The sequence below is a fragment of the Mastigoproctus giganteus genome, chromosome 6 (assembly GCF_048544385.1).
Source record: "Mastigoproctus giganteus isolate SK-2022 chromosome 6, ASM4854438v1, whole genome shotgun sequence".
Lineage (NCBI taxonomy): Eukaryota > Metazoa > Arthropoda > Arachnida > Uropygi > Thelyphonidae > Mastigoproctus > Mastigoproctus giganteus.
In genome coordinates, this window is record NC_143580.1 from 127,141,463 (window position 1) to 127,164,350 (window position 22,888).

The window sequence follows — 22,888 nt, forward strand, 5'->3', positions numbered from 1 at the left end:
TGTACTTTGTTATTAGGAGGTGTGGTTATTAAATAATGACTGTTGAAAAAAAATAAATATAATGTAACATTTTGTACCTTACATGCGCTTCACTTCAAACTAATAGCCTTGGGCTTGCACACACTGTTCCATACATTTCTTTCAAGCACAGAAAAATTTCTGGAACTCATCTTCTGTGAGCTCTTAACACTTCAGTTGTTTTTTTTTTTTTTTCTGAATGTCTTCTATGGACTGAAAATGGGTTCCTTAAGTAGTTTTCTCTTCCATAAAATTTTCAATTTATAGAAGAGAAAAAAAACTCATAAGGTGCTAGGTCTGGCAAATAGGATGTATCTTCACATACATGGATTTGTTTTTTGGCCAGAAACTGGTGAACAGAGACTGCTCTGGCACACAATGCATTCAGGTTAGAATTATTTCATGCAACCTTATCAGAACTTCAATGTAGTACGTTTGATGTAGACAGATCAATGTAGGCAGTCTGATTTGGTAGGACATATTCAGCCATAATAATTCCTTTAATAGTGAAGAAAACAAGAAGCATGATTTTCATTTTTGATTTTGACATTCTTGCTTTTTTTTGGTGTGAAGGATTATTTTGTCTTCCACTACATTGACTGACTTTTCATTTATGAGTCATACTGAAACAATTAACTTTAGTCGCACATAATTGTGTACTCAAGTCCAGATCTTCATAAATTTTTTCAAAACACCTTCACAAACTTGCAGTCTTCTCATTCTTTAATCTTCATTCCAAATTTCTGGCACCATCTTGTCACATGTTTTTCTCATGCCTAAAGTTTTATTTAAAATTTATCTAACTGTTTCCTTGTCCGTATCAAGTTCTGATGCAACCATTCAATTGCTTAAACAAAAAATGTCTCAAATGCTTAAACAAAATTACTTCTAATCAAGGTCCTTATATTCATTGGAAGTGACTGTTGATTCACATTTTTATCAGTTTTCATGGATACCAGACAAGCTGGCTGTTTGGAAGGAAGATAATGTCTTCCACATTATCTTCCTTCCAAAAAAATCTTTTATCATTATAAAACACACTGGCTCTTGCAGAGCATCTTCCCATAAATTTCACTTAACAAATCATAACTTTCAGTTAGTGTTTTCTTTAGTTTTGTTAAAATTTTTAAGATTCTAGTAATTGTTCGAATCATCTGTCTGTCATTTTTACAGCAAATTGCAAAAGCACAAGGTATGGAAAACTTGTCTCACTGCAAAGCAAATGAGCATGTTGGAACATGGCTTGGTAAACAATTAGGGAAATTGTTCAAGGTCAACTGCTGGGACTGTTTCACAGGTGGCAACATAGGCTGCAGTGACTGTGTGCACAATCCATTATTAATAGCCACATCTTGTATCATATTGAGTGAAACTATTTGTGTATTGTATAAATGTGCAATTTAACTGTATGTGTATATGTCATTTTCTGACATACTATTTATATTATATACATGTACACCATTCAGTGACATGCTGCACGTGGAAGGTCTTCTCCTGTTAAGTAAGAAAATTTGTGCCTTTCTGCCTGATGACTAATAAACTGGTTATTAATAATATTAGTACGATCTTTGGACATATGGTCAACATATTATCTAAATTAAAATCTAAATGTTAAGTTATTGTTGCTAATGTTTTAAGTGTCACATGTGAAAATAATGATCCATGTTGGAACAAGGATCATTATTTACCATTCCTGTTTACTAGTATGTATTTTGCACAAATGGCTCCTCTCTCAGCCTGTTTTGCAGTTCTTCATCTGATTCTGCTACCACCTCAATATAAAAAAAATAAATAAATAAAAAATTGGTCCATGCATGTCAATCAAGCCATATGAACAAGAAAACAAACAAGTAAAAAGCAAAACCTTCCTATTAGTCTCAATTTTAAATACACTGGTTTTAATCATAGGGCCAACCTCAACTAATAAAGTACGTTTTTTTTTTAACTCATTTTCTGGTATTTTCACTGAAACTTACCTCTTTAGAAAGTGTAATTATTTCTGGTAGAAAGTTTACTCTCAACTTCAATACGTTTCCCTTACCAGAACGAGATCTTGTACTATCTATTGCAAATATACGTCCTGACACACCAAGCTGCCTTTGCTGCACCTATAAAAATATGTATAATCTTTTAAATAAGAGAAATGGAATTAGTAAAGTTAAACATACATCCAAATTTTTAAATAACACAGGCTGATTCAAAAATAATTGAACATATATAACCTGCTTCTGGAACAAATATCACACAACGCAACTTCTTGTGGAGATATGTCAAGACCCTTGTGTTTGTACCTCTTCCTCACAGCCTTAAGGAAATGAAGGAATGCATCGTGGCTGCCATTTCAACCATCGGCAGTGATAGGCTGCAAAGGGTCTGGGATGAATTAGACCACAGGATTGAAGTGTGCCATGTGACACAAGAATCACATATTGAGCATTTTTAAGATTATAGACTGTGATAGTTCCTTTACAAATTGGTTTTGACTATATGTTCATGTATAATCTAGTTACTGATTAATAAACTGTTGAAAGTGTCCAATTTTTCAAGTTAAAAGTACACACACTAATGACATTTCTTCCACTATCTTCAAAAAAAATCAAATTAACCCTTGTTATTGAAACTAACTACTTCCGAAAGTATATACATTTTATATGAAACTGTACACAGAAAACAGGCGGTCATGTAAGGATGAAATATTACATTTGCAATTCAAAGTAATTCTTACAGAAGCCTATGATAGACAAACTAGCCTGTAGTCAAGTCACAAAGGTTAGGCAAGCAAGGGTAGATTACGATAAATCACTGGCAAAGATCGCAAAGAAAAACAGCAAAGTGTCAGCAAAGTTGCAAAGAAAAACAGCATTCTTTACTTATGTTAACTCTAAAAGGAATGAATCAGATTCACCTAGAAGGGGTGAATCAGATTGGTCCACTTGATACTGATAGTTTGATTCTAGATGATTCTGCTCAAGTAGCTGACAAACAAACTGAATGAGCATTTTGCAACTACATTCACACATGAGGAATTCTGTAGGAAAGTAGATCAAACTCCAGCAGAGAGCAAAATGATTTCATAATAACAAAGAGCAAGTGGAGTAGAAATTATTGAAGTTAAACAATAAGAAAGGCACCTGTGGTGGATGGGATCTATCCAGTTATATTAAAGGAAGTAAGCAAACCCTTGTCCGTAATTATGAGAACATCCTTCGACTCAGGGGAGATCCCCATGAGTAGAGATGTGCAAATGTATCCCCCACTTCACAAAGGGGGATGAAAGGGTGACAAGTAATTACAGCCCTGTTAGTTTAACTTCTGTTGAAGGAAAAATAATGCAGTCACTGGTTAAAAAAGTGATGCAGGATCACCTAGACAAGACTGCAGTTACAGATCAGACACAGCAAGAGTTTAAGGGGAAGTCTTGTCTGACCAATTTGATTGGATACTATGTGGTCACAAAGGAACTGGATGCAAAAAATTATTTTGATATCTTAAACTTAGATTTTAAGAAAGTTTTTGATACTGTTGCATGAGGAAGACCACTGTACAAGGAGCAGTATGGCATTAAGGGAAAGTTACTGTGGGAGAAAACATAGTGGTAATCAATGAATGCTGCTCTTTGTGGACTAATGTTATTAGGGGAGTACCCCACAGTTCTGTGGTCATTGTTGGTTTCTGTATTTATCAATGATATTGATAAAGGTATATCAGGCATAATGTCCAAGTTTGCAGATGATATGAAGGTTGGCAGGGTTGTTAATGATAGTAATAACAGTACGCTACTGCAATACGAACTAGAAAAGTTCAGCAGATCGGCTGAGAGAAGACAACTGAAATTTAAATTGACAAACTGCCTGAAGTACTTAAATTGCCTGAAGTACTGCATATGGGTAACAGTAACCTCAGAGTAACATACCAACTGTACGGTCTAAATTCTAAGTCTAAAACCAACGTCTAAATTCTACCGGTTTTGTGCAAATCTCTAAGATATCTAACACTATCAGCTTTTATCTAGCGTTACATGTCTAAATTTAATAACATCAAAATTTTGCCCGACCTATTTGGCCTTTAACACATCTCTTTAGTGTTCAACCCTAACCAGCGATTTCCTAACAGCAATCCCATTAAGCATTAATGTCAAATGCATAAACTTTTATTTTATTTATTTTTTATTTTTTTATTATTTTTTTTTTTTATTTTTTATTTTATTTATTTTTTTTTAAATAGGCCCTAGCCACTGAAATCCCAGGAAACTAGGTGGCAGGACCTGCCAGAGCAAATTGTTGTGATACTGGATACACCCGGCTAGCCTCCACGTGGCAGGGTATGGGCAACGTCGGGCCCCACTAGGGGCCTGGCGGCCAATAAGCCGGATAAACAATGGGCACAACATATCACACTGCACAGACACGACCCACACACTTTCAAGTCTCTGGCTTGACAGTGTACTGTCCTCAATACAGCGAAACACACGCGGAGATGGGAGAAATCCCAGGTGCCGTCTGACACGAACATACCTTATACCTTATACCAACTGTACGGTACTACACTCAAAGTAATGGAGAATGAACAAGACCTGGGAGTAATTGTGCAGTCAGATATGAAGTTTTCTGAGCAGTGCAGACACACTGCCAAAACAGGTCATGGGGGGGTTTTGTCAATGATATACAGGAGTTTTGCTAGAAGAAATAAGGGGTGATTATCCCTTTGTATAAGGCATGTTCAGGCCACACTTTGAGTGCTGCACACAGGTCTGGAGGCCTCATTTTAGGAAAGATATGTGACCTGGACTACGAAAAGGTGGTTAATGTGTCAAGATATCGATTATGAGGTTTTAAGTGATTTTTGTAGAAAATGGTACGCTCTTTCCAATGAAACCAATTCCAGGTCTAGCTCAATTTGATACTTTACAATTTGTACCTAATTATGGGGAATTAAAAACTGGAAAACTTAAGAATTATCAAGTATAAGAACAAACAGCACACATTCACACTGGACATTCACCCGTCTTCCTCCTCCTCTTCAATTCTTTATTTGATTGTGGGGCCACTTCATCTGCTTTGGAAGAATCTGTTACTAGGCTTCGGATGTTATATAAGTACCACTTGCGATGCAGTGATAGTCCTCCTGCTTGATTACCTTTGGCATCTTCCCATCCAATGGTTTTAACAGAAGAGCAAACTCAATGTCCTTACTATCAGCAAATTTCCTTGTCATCACTACTCCACTAGGGCAAATCATGAAATGATGGTATTTAGTAATCCCTGTTAACTGTTTGAAAAATTGCTTCAAGTATACATCCCATTCATACAAAGTCACTTGTTTGGCAGAGACATCCTTATTATGACCACCAGGAGAGGAAGTAATAGCACAATTTATCAAGTCATTGCGGGTATCAATATTACTGTCAGCATACTTTTCTTTAAAGATTCCAAACATCCGATCAGGACTAAATTTAGTATGACGAGTTAGAAGATTGAGGAGAACACAATGCTGCATTCCCTTTGCCACTCTCCACATTAGATATTAAAGCATTGTATTATTTTTATTCTGTCCCATACAGTTGTCTGCAAATAGGACAAGAGTCTCAGCTCCTTGAGAAGTTTCCAGGCAGTGTTGCAGAAAACTCACTACACAATTTGGGCCTTTTCCTATGTCTTGCTCCTCATCAATGATTAGTAATGGCCACATGGTGCAAGAAAGCCTATGGCTTATGCTGCACCAGCCAAAAAAAAAAAAAAAAATCCAAACAAAACAAAAAAAAAAAATTAATAAATAAATAATAATAATAATTAATAAAAAAAAAGGAAATTAAACCTGTCATCCTATGCACTTCCCTTACCCAAAAGTACTATCCAGATGACCTTTGAATTTCCCCAAACTGTCGGCCTCTACCACCCATGAAGGCAACTTATTCCAGTAATTTATAACTCGCTGGCTAAAATAAAACTTAATGCAGTCCAATCTAAACATTCCTCTCCCGCCGTAACTTGAATTTATGTCCCCTAGTTTTAGCATCATTTATAATCTTGAAAATTTCGTCCTCATTCATTTTACTGATGCCTCTCAGAGCCTTAAACACCTCAATCAAATCTCCTCTAAGGTGTCTAGTTTCCAAACTCTGCAACCCACATATTTGAAGTCTTTCTTCATAAGGACGCCCTTTTGCCGATCTCACCAGGCAAGTTACCCATCTTTGCACCCTTTCAAGAAGCTCTGTCTTTCTTTAGGTGCGGTCTCCATACCTGAACACAGTATTCCAAGTGTGGTCTAACATAAGCCTTATATAATGGGATTATCACGTCCCTATCTCTACTTGCAAAAGTTCGATAGATCATCGATAGGACACCATGGGCCTTCCTTGTAACCTGTTTACAATGCTCAGAGAATTTCATGTCTGACCATATCATAACACCCAAATCCCTTTCCTCGAGTACTGGGTTTAGTTGAACTCCACCAAGTGAATAAGTTTTTTTGGGATTACTGTTTCCCAGGTGTAATACCTTACACTTTGTTGGATTAAAGCATAGCTGCCATTTTTCTGACCATTCCTGAAGTCTATCTAGGTCTCTCTGAAGAAGCTCAGACAGTGATCATTAACTACTCTACCAATTTTAACATCATCTGCAAATTTAGACATCACGACCTCTATCCCTTCATCGATGTCGTTTAGGAAAGTTAAAAACAGTGGTCCTAATACTGATCCTTGGGGAACCCCACTTCTTACATCAACCCAATCTGAAGAATAGCCATTTAACACAACCCTCTGCCTCCTGCCCTGAAGCCATCCTGCTATCCATCTAAGGATTTTCATAGTGATTCCAACCTGTTCCAGCTTATAAAGCAACCGCTCACATGGGACTGAGTCAAAAGCTTTGCTGAAATCTAAATAAACAATGTCGAAATTATTCCCTAAATCCAGCTCTTGAGTGACCCTTTCGAAATAGCCAACCAGATTTGTTAAACATGATTTTCCCTTTGCAAAACCATGCTGACTATCCTTGAGAATTTCAATTCGATCCAAATGATCCTGAATTCCACCCTTGATCATTGCCTCCATGATTTTCCCTACTACTGAAGTCAGACTGACAGGTCGATAATTTCCAACTTCACTTTCAGAGCCACCCTTATGTATGGGAGATACATTTGCACTTTTCCAATCCAAGGAAATCTCCCCAGAGTCTAGTGATGCTCGCATAATTAGTCTCAATGGTTCAATGCACTCGCTTGCCACCTCCCTTAAGATTATAGGGTATATTCCATCAACTCCATGAGCCTTACTGGTCTGTAGACTCGAAAGTTTTTTCATTAAATAATCTTGCGAAATTTCAATATCATTAATTACATATTTTTCAACTTTGCTCCCACAATTTCCCATTGCCACAAAAGCTTTTTCATTTGTAAATATCAATGCAAAATAACTGTTGAGTTCATCTGCAACAGCAGCTGGTGTATTTAATACTATCCCCTTTCCCTTACGTAAAGGTCCGATCTGGTTTGTCCTGCTCTTCTTGGCATTTATATATGTGAAGAATTCTTTATCCCCCCCCCCCCCTATTTGCTCTGTTTACTAGTGGTTTGCAAGTAGTTGAACCGAATTTTTTTCTTTTTCATTAGTTATACCAAATACTGCACATTTTTGGGTGCACTTGAAATAAGCAGAACCTGGTTTCTGAGGACTTGTTGGATAATGTACTGTTTGAGCAAAATCGAAAGATATCACCTTAGTCATATCATTTTAATTGCCACACCAGGTTTGGTAATACGATCTCTGATTTCTGGCTTTCCGGAGTTGATCCAACGCACTGTTCAGCTTCAGTTCTTTCTCTTCATCCTTGCAGTTCTTGGCTTGAAAAATATATAAGAGAATTACTTCTAAAAACATCACGCAGATCAGCAGCTGCTTTCATGACTGTCACATAAGATGTATTTTGTCAAAATTCTTCTAAAAGACCTTTTACTCAATTTTTGGTCATTAGCATTAAGTGCAGAAATGAACGATTTATTCTCTGAAGATGGCAATTTCATAACACGATAATCTTTAAAATTGGGCAGTCTTCCTGGTAGTGGAATGGCCAGGCGTTCAGCTATAGCTTCAATAAACTGCACAACTTGTTGGATTACTGTTGGTTGCAGTGTTGTTGATTTTGTACATGGTTTGTTTAGCCAAACCATGTACCCTTGGAATTAAACCATTAGAACTGAAGTGCTTTAGCAAATTTTCAAAACATCTTCTTCTGCAGTCATAAATAAATAGAAATAGCTGACAGCAGATGGGCAGCTCACAAAACATGTAAACTACATTACCCTTCGACACTGCTGTCTCTTTCCTCTTCCCATATTTCTTCCTTCCTGAAAACTTTGCATATGTTGGGGAGTACGTCTACAGAAAGGATAGACAGGATAGGAAGGGGGGAGGGGTTATGCTATTAGTTAAGAAACACATAAAAACCAAGGAAGTGAAGCCAGTCGACATCGCCGGACAGTGCAGTGTTGAGTCAGTTTGGTGTGACATAAGCATTGGGAGATCAAAATTGAGTAGGAGTGTGCTATAGGCCTAATGACTCTGATGAGTATAATAAGGAACTGTACAGGGAAATAGAGTGGGCCAGTAAATCAGAGAGTCTTATAATGGGAGATTTTAATTTCCCAGATATTGACTGTAATTTGGGGGCTGGTTACTCACACACACTAGCAGGGCTTTTGTGGATTTATTGGATGATTGTTTTCTACATCAGCATGTTCGGGAGGCAACTAGAGGGAGTAATACTCTTGATTTGATTATCAGCAGTGATTCTTCATGCATTAAGAATCTGCAGATAAATGAACCACTAGGTGGCAGTGATCACAGTGTGCTGAAGTGGGATTTACTCAAAGAGATAACTACCATTAGGGGTAAAGGGAAGGGTTATTGCTTCCATAAAGGCAACTACGATGGACTGAGACAGTATTTAAATTCTATACAGTGGGACCAACTGATGATGTTACCAACAGCAAATTCAAAATGGGAAGCATTAAAAGAACTTATCTTGGAAGCTACTAGGCTTTACATACCAACTAAGAAATATTGTTCAAGGTTTAGGCCAAAATGGATGTCAGATGAACTAATGAGGCATATGGCAGAGAAGAAAAATGCATGGGATACTTACAAATTAACACATGACACAGAAGCCTATGATAGATACAAGTTGATATGCAACCAAGTTACAAAGGAGGTAAGGCAGGCGAAGGCAGATTACGAGAAATCCTTGGCAAGGGATGCAAAGAAAAACAGCAAAGATCTCTTTACTTATATAAACTCTAGAAGGAAGGGGATGAACCAGATTGGTCCACTTGATATTGATGGGTCAACTGTTGATGATCCTGCTCAGGTAGCTAACAAACTAAATGAATATTTTGCATCGACATTCACACATGAGGAGTTATTCAGCAAGGGGAATGCCAGAGGTGTATTCAACTCTAAACAGTAATCTACAGAATCTTGAAATAACTAGGAGTAAAGTGGAGGAGAAACTGTTGAAGATAAACAGAAGAAAGGCACCCGGGGTGGATGGGATCTATCCAGTTATATTAAAGGAGGCAGCAAAGGAAGTAAGCAAACCCTTACCATAATTATGAGAGCTTCCTTGGACTCAAGGGAGGTACCCATAGACTGGAAATGTGCAAATGTGACCCCAATTCACAAAGGAGGATCAAAGGCTGACACAAGTAATTATAGACCTGTGAGCTTAACTTCTGTTCCAGGAAAATTAATGGAGGCACTGGTTAAAGAAGCACTGCAGAATCATTTAGACAAGACTTCAGTTATAGCTCAGACACAGCATGATTTTGTTAAGGGGAAGTCTTGCCTGACCAACTTGATTGGATACTATGATGCAGTCACAAAAGAACTGGATGCAGGGAATAACTTTGATATTATATACTTGGATCTTAGAAAGGCTTTTGATACTGTTGCACATGGAAGACTGCTACACAAATTGGAGCAGTGTGACATTGGAGGCAAATTGCTGCTATGGATAAAGGGTTGGTTGAGGGGGAGAAGACAGAGAGTGGTAATCAATGGACACTGCTCATCGTGGACTAATGTTATTAGTGGAGTCCCTCAGGGCTCAGTGTTGGGTCCATTATTGTTTTCTGTATTTATAAATGATATTGATGATGGTATATTAAGCTTAATGTCCAAGTTTGCAGATGATACAAAGGTTGGCAGCGTTGTCAAGGACACTACTGACACTATGCTGCTGCAACAGGATCTGGAAAGGTTGAGCAGATGGGCTGAGAGGTGGCAAATGAAGTTTAACATTGACAAATGTAAAGTACTACACATGGGAAACAGCAACCCCAGAGCAAAGTATCAACTCTGTGGTACTACACTGACAGTGGTAGAGAATGAAAGGGACTTGGGGGTGGTTGTGCAGGCAGATATGAACTTCTCTGTGCAGTGCATACGGGCTGCAAGAGTAGCTCATGGAGTATTGTCAATGATATACAGGAATTTTTCCAGCAGGGATAAGGAGGTGATTATTCCATTGTATAAGGCAATGGTCAGGCCACACCTAGAGTACTGTATACAGGTCTGGAGGCCTCATTTCAAGAAGGATGTAGAGCTGCTGGAACGAGTACAGAGAAGGGCAACAAGATTAGTGAATGGAACAAAGGGGTGCTCTTACAAAGAAGGGCTTAAGTTTTGCAAATTACAATGTCTGGAGACTAGGCACCAGCGAGGTGATCTGATAGAGGTGTATAAAGCCTTGAATGGTTTAAGCATGCTCAATGCTGATGGGATTCTTCCTCTAGCTCAGAATAATCACCTGAGAGGGCATAAATTCAAATTGAGGAAAGACAGATGTAGGATAGACGTGCGGAAATTTGCCTTTAGCCAGCGGGTGGTTGGTTGGTGGAACAGACTTCCATCCCTTGTGGTGGAGGTTGATAGCCTAAATAAGTTTAAGGCTCAGCTGGACAGGTATTTTGAACAAACAGAGGGGTGAAGTGGAAGTGGGTTTTTTTTTTTATTTTTGGCTGATGCTGCATAAGCTTGCTTTCTTGCATCAAATGCCTCTACTAATGCTAAAGCTCCCGATGGTATTTCTCCACTTGTTCTCAAAACCTGTGCTCCTGAACTTACTCCAATTCTTTGCCACCTTTTTTCACTTTCTTATTCCAAAGGTATTTTTCCTTCTGCTTGGAAATTTGCTCATATCCAGCCAGTTCCTAAAAAGGGTGACAAATCTCTCCCATCCAATTATCGTCCCATTGCAATTACTTCTACTGTTTATAAAGTAACGGAGAAATTAAGCGCCAACTCTTAAACTACCTAGAACCCTTCCGTCTGATCAGCGTTGGTTTTTACGCCAGTATGGATTCCGTCAGTGTCAATCGACCGGTGATATTCTGGCTTATGTTACCCATTTATGGACTAATTCAATGGAAAGGTTCAGTGAAACACAAGTAGTTGCCCTTGACATCATTGTTTGGCATAAAGGTCTTCTAAACAAGCTTCCATCTTATGGTTTGCCAACTGTTTTTAGTAATTGGTTATCCAGTTTTCTCTCTGATCGCTCACTGAGGATGATGGTAGATGGCTCTCTGTCTTCTAACTTCTCCACTAATGCCGGTGTCCCCCAAGGTTCAGTTCTTTCCCCCACTCTTTTCCTCTTGTATATTAATGACCTTCTTCCATTGACTGGAAATCCCATCCATAGTTTTGCCGATGATAGCACTTTGTATTCCACTTTCCATTTTGAGAAACCTTGTCCTGCTCAATCAGCTTGAACTTCTTGAAAATCTGCTACCAATTCCTTAAATGCCGATCTTCACGTAATTCTCCAGTGGGGCAAAGACAACTTAGTTGATTTCAACCCTTCTAAAACTCAGGTCTTGTCTTATATCTCGCAAAAAGGATTCTTCTGCTCCTATGCTTATCTTTAGTGACACTCCGATTTCTAGGCAAAATGATATATCTCTTTTGGAGATTACCCTGACTTCTAATCTCTCTTGGCACAAGCACATTACAAATATTGCTTCCTCTGCATCTAAAAAACTTGGTTTTCTATTTCGCTCTCGGCGTTACTTTTCTTCCAAAATGCTGACTCTGTATAAATTGCAGATCCGTCCTGCCATGGAATATTGTTCCCACACCTGGGGTGGTGCCCCCAGAACCTCTCTCAGGATTCTTAATTCCATTCAGAAGAGCACAGTTAGGTTAATTAATGATTCATCTCTAACAGAGTCTCTCCACTCACTGTCTCTTAGACGTACTGTTTCTGCTGCATGCCTCATCTACAGATACTTCCATGGACACTGTTCTCTGAATTGGCTTCTATAATTCCCGCTCTCTCTTTCAAAAATATCCGAACACGTGCTGCCACAAGCAAACATCCATTTACTGTCCAACTTCAAAACTCATAGAACCAATTTCTCATCTTCCTCGTTTATTCATTCAACTGCCGTTTTCTGGAACAACCTTCCTTCATACGTATTTCCTGAAAATTGCAGTCTACAGAAGTTCAAGTCCAATGTCAACAAATAGCTTCTTTCGTCTTCTCAACCTGCAACCCAAGCACGGTACTAAGTACTATAGGTTCTAATACCTCTCGTGTTTGGGCTTTACATGAAAAAAAAAAAAAAAGGAGCAACAATTAATGATGTCACAAACAGATTGTAAGATTTTAAGGGGCGTAAAGAGAATATTATTATTAGTGTGGGGGCCTAATGACATTAAGCAAAAATGATCTGATGATTTGTTAGACAAATATAGAACCATGCTGAAGAAATGTCACGAGTTAGGTCACAATATCTATGTGTCTGCAATTCTGCCCAGGCACGACAGGAGGGATTATATACTGAAAGTCTTGTGGATAACTCAAGACTTGAAGGACTCAAAGCTTTTTTTTTTTTTTTTTTGGTGGTGGGGGGGGGGGTTATCATTTTGGCTTGCACTTGTAGGTAGGAGAAATCTGTTCTGTAGAGACAGGATACATTTAAACAAAACTGGTGAAAGGGTTTTGTGCCAGGATCCTTCAGGATACCCTAAAGATTCAGGGGGAAGTTGCTTGTTTTGGGGGACAAGGGTAATATAGTTTATTTAATTTATGTAATCATATTGGTTGGTCAAAGTAATGCTTATATATACCTCAAGAGTTCTTGTTTGTTACTGCAACTGATCACATTAGCAAGATGTTCTAGGGGCAGAAACATTTCAAATGAGCAGATAGCTAATGCCAGGGGAAACAAGCTTAAATAACTTCAAGCGGTATGGTCAGGGTAGTTAACTATACAAGAACACCAAGTCTTAATTGATTATACATTAATGTCAGAAGTGTCGTCAATAAACTGACTACTGACATAATAGGGCTTACGGAAACGTGGTGCCAACCAGAAATAGGGGATGATGAGTTTCAGTACAGTATGTATAATGTATTTAGGAAGGACAGGGTAGGGTAGGGCAGACAGATGGGGTGATGGGGTCATGCTATTTATCAAAACCAGCCTGAGCACAACAAAAGCTTCCCCAGATTCAGACGGCTAATTATGAGCACATCATTGGACTCATGAGAGATTCCGTTGGATTGGAATAGTGCCAATGTATCGCCAATACATAAATGCAGTTCTAAAAGTTCAGTGGGAAATTACCGACTGGTCAGTCCAACTTCAGTAGTAGGGAAAATCATGGAGGCAATGATCAAGGGTGGAATTCTGGATTATTTTTATAGAAATGGAATTCTGAGGGATACACAGTGTGGTTTTGTAAAGAGAAAATCATGTTTAACAAAGCAGGTTAACTATTTTGAGAGAATCACTGATGAGCTGGATTTAGGAAATAATTTCAACATGGTTTATTAAAATTTCAGCAAGGCATTGAACTCAGTCCCACATGAGCGGTCACACTTTATTAGCTGGAACAGGTAGGAATCACAGGGAAAATCCTTAGATGGATAGCAGGATGGCATCAGGGAAGGAGGCAGGGGTTGTGATAAATGGTTATTCCCGGGGGAACAGCAATTGTAGAATGCTGACTGTGGAACAGCAACCCCAAAATAACTTATACTCTTGGAATTGAAATAAAGTCAATAGTGGAAGAAAGGGATTTGGGAGTTACGATATGGTGAGACAAAGTACTCTTAGCAAGTTTCAAGGAAGGTCCATGGTGTCCCTGCACCATGGACCTTCCTTGAAACTGTGTAGACTGCCTAAAAAAAAAAAAAACATAGCAAGCTTCTTGAAAGGGTCCAAAGACAGGTAACTTGCTTGGTGAGATCAGCAAAAGGGCATCCATATGAAGGAAGACTTTGAATATGTGGGTTGAACAGCTCGGAAACTAGGCACCTTAGAGGAGACTTGAGATGTTTAAGGCTCTGAGAGACAAAAGTAAAATGAATGAAGACTAAATTTTCACAGTTATTATTATTATTCTAGAACTAGGGGCCATAAATTCAAGAGGGAGGGAGAAGTTGACGGGATTTTAGGAGGTTCGGTTTTAGCCAGCAATAAGTTACCTGCATGGGTTTGAGGAAATTTAAAGGACAGCTGGATAGTTACTTGTGGGTGTAGGGATGCATAGGTTGTCTATTTCCTTTCCTTTAATTATTTATTTTACCCTTTTTTTTTTTTTTTTTTTTGGCTGGTGCAGCATAAACCTTAGGTTTCTTTGCACCATTACCAATACTATTATATTTATTACATTCCTCCTGTATTACTTTTTTTTTTCTTTTAAGTTTCTTTTTTATCTCTACATGTGTCTTCACAAGAGACATCATTCACAAGTCTTGCAAAACAAAATATGTGGAGCATGCATGGACTGTCTAAAGCTAACAATACTGCATTAAAACTCCATTTAATATACGAATTTCTTTTTGATAAAAAGAACATACAGCTTATTTCTTCCAGTAAATGAAATATCCATAGTGCAACCCTTGGATCAAAGAATCAAATGTTTTCAAAACACTGTTCAGGAGGGCAATACAAAAAAAATTATTTCAAAAATTTAAGAAAGCAATGTTGCCCAAACTAAGGACATAGCAAAAAAAATTAACTCATTAGATTTAGTGCGTATAATGGTTGGTGCTTGAGATTTAATTTCCGGAAAAAATCAAAAACCGTTTTCATAAATCTGGATTTATTCAGCCAGGTGTTCCAATAAATATTGAAGAAAGTAATGCAATGCCAACAGAGTATACCAGTAATTCATTTAATATTACAAGAATTTCAACGAGTGGCTAAAATCAGTTAAAAATCTTCAGACAACAGATGATCGATGGAATAATACCAGATAAACCTGACACTGAAGAAAATAAATTCTGATAAAGAAGATATCAAAGTCCAGAGAGTTATGCCAGTGACCAGATAAATTAGGAAATCTTTAAGTGTTATGGAGGGCACTGGAACTTAAAGTAGGAAAAGTGAAGACTACAAATTATTGTACAGGTTACAAAAAATGAATTGAAAATTTAACTGCTATGGATTAAAACCAAGAAACAATTTTTAAAATAGGTCAGTATGTTTTAATGTTTTTTTGTGTTCATTGTTTCTTTCCCCCACACCCCTACCAAAATGGTTGATAATGTATTTATATTGTAATTATGTACATGGAGTATTATATACATGCTGTACAGGATAAAGATTAGTAAGATAAACAGAGTTTTATATTTCATCAAAAAAAAATAACACTCCATTTAATGTTATCAGCTGCTAAGTATTATCAATTTTCATATGTGATCACAATACGTGGCACCTGTACAACATTGGGTGCCCCTTATTGTGATCATGTGCATGCATATTGTAAGCCCAATATTGTGAAAAATATTCTTGGAATTTTATTCAAAAAAAAATTATTCTTTGAAAAAAATTCAAATATTATTAAAGATATTATTCAAAGTATGATATTCTTTGAATAATAATATTTTAAGTACATTTTTTATATAGCAATTCATACAGAAAGTACAATGCTAAAAGCAACTAGGAGATATTGCAATATCAATTAGCAGATATGATTCTGACAATTCTTTTAGGTTTTACAAATATTTACAGACTAATGATTAGACAAAGTTTACAAACACACATTTCAGCTTTACAATAAACTTGTCTTTTCATGCCTAATTTTTCTTTGGAAACTGAAAATGATTCCTGTTTTTGAGTAGCAAGAATTACTGTTAAAGAATTAAGTTAAATAAGTTATCTCCTACTTGTTTTGAACAGCATAAAAACTGTATGTAACTTTTATGCTTAGACTAAACACTTAATAATAGCAATAGCAATAATACAATAAACTCTTTAAAATCCAGCATCTTAATAGATCAAGAGGTGCTGGATTTTAAAACTTTACAGATTTTCACAGATATATACCCAGTAGCTAAGCAGTTATGAAGATGCACATTTCAATAAATATTATAAACAACTGATCTTATTAACATCTATAAACATGAATAATGAAAATCTTTTCCTTCCATCTGTTTTTTAGCCAGCAGGGCTTAAACTACATGCAATTGTCTTAATTCTTACAAGAGAACAACCTTCCTTGATAACAAGTTGCCCAGGTATTGCACTACTTTCAAGAAACAACTTTAGCTATATTACAACTTTGAAACATTTTATTTTGAATACCACATGGTAGCCAACATCAGACAACTTCTTTACAACTGTTTTGTCTGTATGTTTCACTGGAAGCCATCTACAATCTGATGAGTGACCAGTTAATACCTCAACAATACCTCGAACAATATTTCTTAGTTGGTATGTAAAGCCTGGAAGCTACTAGGCTTTACATACCAACTAAGAAATATTGTTCAAGGTTTAGGCCAAAATGGATGTCAGATGAACTAATGAGGCATATGGCAGAGGAGAAAAATGCATGGGATACTTACAAATTAACACATGACACAGAAGCCTATGATAAGATACAAGTTGATATGCAACCAAGTTACAAAGTAGGTTAGGCAGGCGAAGGCAGATTACAAGAAATCCTTGGCAAGGGATGCAAAGAAAAACAGCAAAGAGTTCTTTACTTATGTAAACTCTAGAAGGAAGGGGATGAACCAGATTGGTCCACTTGATATTGATGGGTCAACTGTTGATGATCCTGCTCAGGTAGCTAACAAACTAAATGAATATTTTGCATCGACATTCACACATGAGGAGTTATTCAGCGAGGGGAATGCCAGAGGTGTATTCAACTCTAGCAGTAAGCTACAGAATCTTGAAATAACTGGGAGTAAAGTGGAGGAGAAATTGTTGAAGATAAACACAAGAAAGGCACCCGGGGGTGGATGGGATCTATCCAGTTATATTAAAGGAGGCAGCAAAGGAAGTAAGCAAACCCTTAGCCATAATTATGAGAGCTTCCTTGGACTCAGGGGAGGTACCCATAGACTGGAAATGTGCAAATGTGACCCCAATTCACAAAGGAGGATCAAAGGCTGACACAAGTAATTATAGACCTGTGAGCTTAACTTCTGTTCCAGGAAAATTAATGGAGGCACTGGTTAAAGAAGCACTGCAGGATCATTTAGACAAGACTTCAGTTATAGCTCGGACACAGCATGGTTTTGTTAAGGGGAAGTCTTGCCTGACCAAGTTGATTGGATACTATGATGCAGTCACAAAAGAACTGGATGCAGGGAATAGCTTTGATATTATATACTTGGATCTTAGGAAGGCTTTTGATACTGTTGCACATGGAAGAATGCTGCACAAATTGGAGCAGTGTGACATTGGAGGCAAATTGCTGCTATGGATAAAGGGGTGGTTGAGGGGGAGAAGACAGAGAGTGGTAATCAATAGACACTGCTCATCATGGACTAATGTTATTAGTGGAGTCCCTCAGGGCTCAGTGTTGGGTCCATTATTGTTTTCTGTATTTATAAATGATATTGATGATGGTATATCAAGCTTAATGTCCACGTTTGCAGACGATACAAAGGTTGGCAGGGTTGTCAAGGACACTACTGACACTATGCTGCTACAACAGGATCTGGAAAGGTTGAGCAGATGGGCTGAGAGGTGGCAAATGAAGTTTAACATAGACAAATGTAAAGTAGTACACATGGGAAACAGCAACCCCAGAGCAACGTATCAACTCTGTGGTACTACACTGACAGTGGTAGAGAATGAAAGGGACTTGGGGGTGGTTGTGCAGGCAGATATGAAGTTCTCTGAGCAGTGCAGATGGGCTGCAAGAGTAGCTCATAGAGTATTGTCAATGATATACAGGAATTTTTCCAGCAGGGATAAGGAGGTGATTATTCCCTTGTATAAGGCAATGGTCAGGCCACACCTAGAGTACTGTATACAGGTCTGGAGGCCTCATTTCAAGAAGGATGTAGAGCTGCTGGAACGAGTACAGAGAAGGGCAACAAGATTAGTGAATGGAACAAAGGGGTGCTCTTACGAAGAAAGGCTTAAGTTTTGCAAATTAGTGTCTGGAGACTAGGCACCAGCGAGGTGATCTGATAGAGGTGTATAAAGCCTTGAATGGTTTGAGCATGCTCAATGCTGATGGGATTCTTCCTCTAGCTCAGAATAATCACCTGAGAGGGCATAAATTCAAATTGAGGAAAGACAGATGTAGGATAGACGTGCGGAAATTTGCCTTTAGCCAGCGGGTGGTTGGTTGGTGGAACAGACTTCCATCCCTTGTGGTGGAGGTTGATAGCCTAAATAAGTTTAAGGCTCAGCTGGACAGGTATTTTGAACAAACAGAGGGGTGAAGTGGAAGTGGGTTTTTTTTTTTTGGCTGATGCTGCATAAGCTTGCTTTCTTGCATCAAATGCCTCTACTAATGCTAATGTTGCTCTGTGTATACTGTCTGTAAATTGCGTGTGTTCTGAGGTCGATTTTCTGTTTGATGGACGAAAAACCCTAGTTTCAGGGAGAAAAACCATGCTACCCTCACCTGAGAATGACTAACTCAGCCACATTGTGAAAAAGACCATAAAAATTCTTCCTTTTTAAATAATCCGAATATTCAGGTCTTTTCCACCCGGTGTGAGGAGGATGGCGATCCTACTAACTGTGCTGCCCACTAGGACTCTGTATCCAGAGGCTCACATCTGGTGAGTATGAGCTTAGCACACCAAGGGTCCTGAGCTGGATATCATCATTCTTCTCTTCTTGGTGATTCCCTTTTCTCTCTCTTTCTCTCTGGGTAACTTGGAAATTTTTTTTTTTTTTTTAGCTAATGCAGCATAAGCCTCAGGCTTCCTTGCACTATATGGCTAGTAATAATAATAATAATTAGTCTGAAACAGCTGTTATAGTACTCTCATCTTTTAAACAAATGGCCAGTTAATGTTTTGGAGAGGCCATCTTTTTTGGAAGAAGTAGTGTAATACTAGAGCCACTTTTTGCAAAGGCAAGTGTGTGCTACTTTGAAAATATTAAGACCATCATTATCCATACAGCTTAAATTCTTCTGAATAGAAAAACAGATTAAAGAACAAGATAAACCTTCAAACATTTTATAAAGAAAGAAACTTCCCTTTTTGCATGGATTCTTAAAAACAAATGTGATCATATATATGAGTGTAAGATTGCTTTCTTAATATTTCTGAATTGTTAAACGTTGATACCCCTCCCCCCTGGGTAAAACATGCCGGATTTTAAAGAATTCTGGATGGATTGTGAAGTGCTGGATTTTAGAGGATTTGCTGTACAATTAAATTAGATGTTCACCTCTGACACTTACCATCCTTGCCCAATCATCAAATATGCCCTGTGTATTAAGTTTCAACCTAAAACTATCAGCATCTCCTTTTAATTTCTGTCCTTCTACATGATTTTCCCAACCTTTTCCAAGTACATCCTCTACTCTCTTCATATATACTGAAAGCTGACGATCAATCTATCATGAAAAGAAAGCAAAAATCAAATTTAATTCACTGCAACTTGAATTATCAATTTAAAAACTGTTAGGTTAATTTCTTTTTAAAATTATGAATTAAAATGACAATCACTAATGCAGGTATACCAGTCCTCATTTACATTAACAGAATTGGCTCATATTTTTAACATACATATCATATGATATCTGAAAGTTTATACTGCTAGTAGACCTATAAATTCAAAAGATATTCCACATCTATAAATAAAAATAATATTGGCACATCACTGAACAGATATATTAATAAAGATAATCTTTAAAAAATGAGACACACCACATGTAGCATTTAAATCTGTAATAGTCTACAACTGAACAGAAATGTGCACAGAACATAAAACAAAATACAAAAAAAATAAATAAGAATGATATTTAAGAAACTTAACTGCAGAATATTTTCTCCACTTTGCATTAAGGACTTCTGTTGCACTGGGAGGGGAGGGAATTCTTTATACAATCTTTACCCTCCATAACACACTATTCTCACAACAAGTTCTAATCCAACTGCCCCTTAAATTAAGCTGTCAAACTACAGCCACATGGGAAAGCAGTTTACTCCAGTCACAGAAAACAACAGCCAAAAGTAAAGTTCCTTATGTCTAGTCTAAGAGATTCACCCATTCAAGTTTTCACATTTCAACGTGAATTATTCTATAATTAATCAATTTGCCCGTGACCTATAATTAATCATTTTCCCCATGTCCCTCGTACACCTCAATAACATTGCCTTTCAGATTCCTAGTTTCACACCCTTGTAACCTCATATAGAGCATCTTCTCTTATCAATTTCCATAAGAGAAGATGCTATAAATATACATATTTATAGCATCTCCTCTAGTTTCCATATACAGCAACCACCCATAAGAACAAAGTTGTATGCTTTGCTAAGCATATATGTATATGTCAAAATTAATTCTTAAATGAATTTGTATGGAGACAGTATATTTTATTTGAATAATATTTTGATGCCTTTTTGCATCAAATATAGTGCAAAGTATCCCAGTTTTGCACAATGATAACAGTGCTACACTTGAGCTGCCAAATAAAGCAGCCCAACATGACCTCAATAACTATTACAATATGGAAACTCATTTCCCACTGCATGTACGTTCTGATACCATATCTGCAATTTAACCAATTAGTCTGCTTTTAATGTGATATGACAAGATGATACTATGATTACCTTTAAAATACTTATTTCTTCTTTCCCCCATTTTCAACTGGGCGGGCAGCTTCACTACTTCCCCCCTCTTTCTCTCGACCACTCTAACCCCTCCCTATCTCCCCACTATTCTCTTCTAAATCCCCCCCCCCCATTTTTTTTTTTTTTTTCTTTTACTGGGTTCACCCAGTCTGTGGACTCTGCTACCACAGGATTCACCAGTGCTCTATACTCCCTACTGCCTGGCTGTCTCCTCATGGCACTCGGCAGTAAACTAGAGGTTTTTGTGTGAAAACACAAGCCAATAGGCTTAGAATGTGGATGAACAACAACTCCACACTAATAATCACTAATCTACATAAATCTGACCTTCAGAGTTTGTAATCATCACATTGCTTGATGCAGAGTTGGGGAAAACCCCAGAGCTACATTACAGTTAATACTATACACTATCCTCTAAATAATTCCAGAATTATAAAGGTCATAAATTCAAATTACAAGGAGTAAGGTTTAGATTAGATTACAGGAAGTTTTCTTTGAGCCAGCAAGTCACTGGTAGCTGGAAGAAGTTGCCTCGCAGGTAGTTGAGGCTGACAGTTTGAATAAATTGAAAGGTCAACTGGATACTTACCTGTGTGAGGAGGGAAGCATATAATTTGTTTTCTTATCTACTATCTGTATACATGGTGTTTTTCTTTCTACTTATCTAGTATGCAGGATGTTTCAATTAAAAGTCACAATGGTCCATCTTGTTAATTTTTAGGCTTAGGCTATTTATTGTTTGAAAATTTATCATTATATTTCATCTGAAACTTTTAAATTTGATGTTAAAGATATACTAGCTATTACCATTTAGATTTTGAAATTTCTGAATTAAAATCTTTCCTAATCACGTAAGTTGTCCAAATGTGCTCAAAGTACAAACACACTTCAGAAGAATTGTACTTCTGAAAAAGTACAATTCTTACCCACTTTCGTTAGTGACTTTAAAGAGCTAAAAAGACCTACAGTCACAGGGACAATATATTGCAAACCAGATTAGCGGCTTATACGACAAATGGTCCAAGATATTTATTTTTCAAAAATCTTGGCCAAATGGGTATGACATGCTATACGAAAAGTTGCAAGGTGTGCTACATGAACTTTCTGATTGTAAAAAGTATAATCTTGGATTAACAAATTTGATAACCAACACTACAAGACAACACACGGACCTACCAACAAACTACAACTCGGGAGAGATCCTGAAAGCTGGATAGAGTGATCACACTCACATTGATGATACAATTTGTTGCTTGCCTGAGTTATATTGTTTCGAAAACACAAATCCTGCCAAACGCAAGGTGCCATTAACTAGCAGAGAATCTGGCTTAAAAGGTCAATAAATATCACTCACAGGCAATGGCCAAATTTCTAATGATCCACCAATTATTGGCTGCTTTCAAATACCTTTGGAATTACTGAGAGAATAACAAAAACGTTTTTCCGGCAATTTCTAATGGACCTCAGTAAAAGAGGGATATATCCACACATACTACAAAAGAAGAAAATCTGACTCACCCACAACAATTCCAGGAAATCCACCTCAAAACCCTAACGCTGTGAGGTTATATGAAAAAGGATGCACATTTATAAATGGCAGTAACGGAATCACCTCCAACAACAGGGTGAACTTAGTTCTCCACATTGCTACAACGCCAGACAAAAATTTCCTGGAAACCTGTTATGAAAATATAGGAAGCTCAAGCATTTGGGATCGAGAACCGTCTAATGAATCCGCCTTAAATACTGGGGAAAAAAATGCAAGCACTCAAACCCCAGAATCAGGAGTGAAACTT

The 22,888-nt window shown here is 37.5% G+C and overlaps 1 protein-coding gene across 2 annotated transcripts in view; it reads right to left on the minus strand.

The window, feature by feature from the left end:
* Window positions 1-22,888, minus strand: part of Dhc64C (dynein heavy chain, cytoplasmic) — a 1,460,071-nt gene that overhangs the window by 1,269,118 nt on the left and 168,065 nt on the right. For both annotated transcript variants that reach the window (XM_090376486.1, XM_090376487.1), the window contains exons 12-13: window positions 19,697-19,852; window positions 1,995-2,126 (exon numbers count right to left, since the gene is read on the minus strand). In XM_090376486.1, the coding sequence (XP_090232612.1) occupies window positions 1,995-2,126; window positions 19,697-19,852 (288 nt within the window). The remainder of the gene's footprint in view (window positions 1-1,994; window positions 2,127-19,696; window positions 19,853-22,888) is intronic.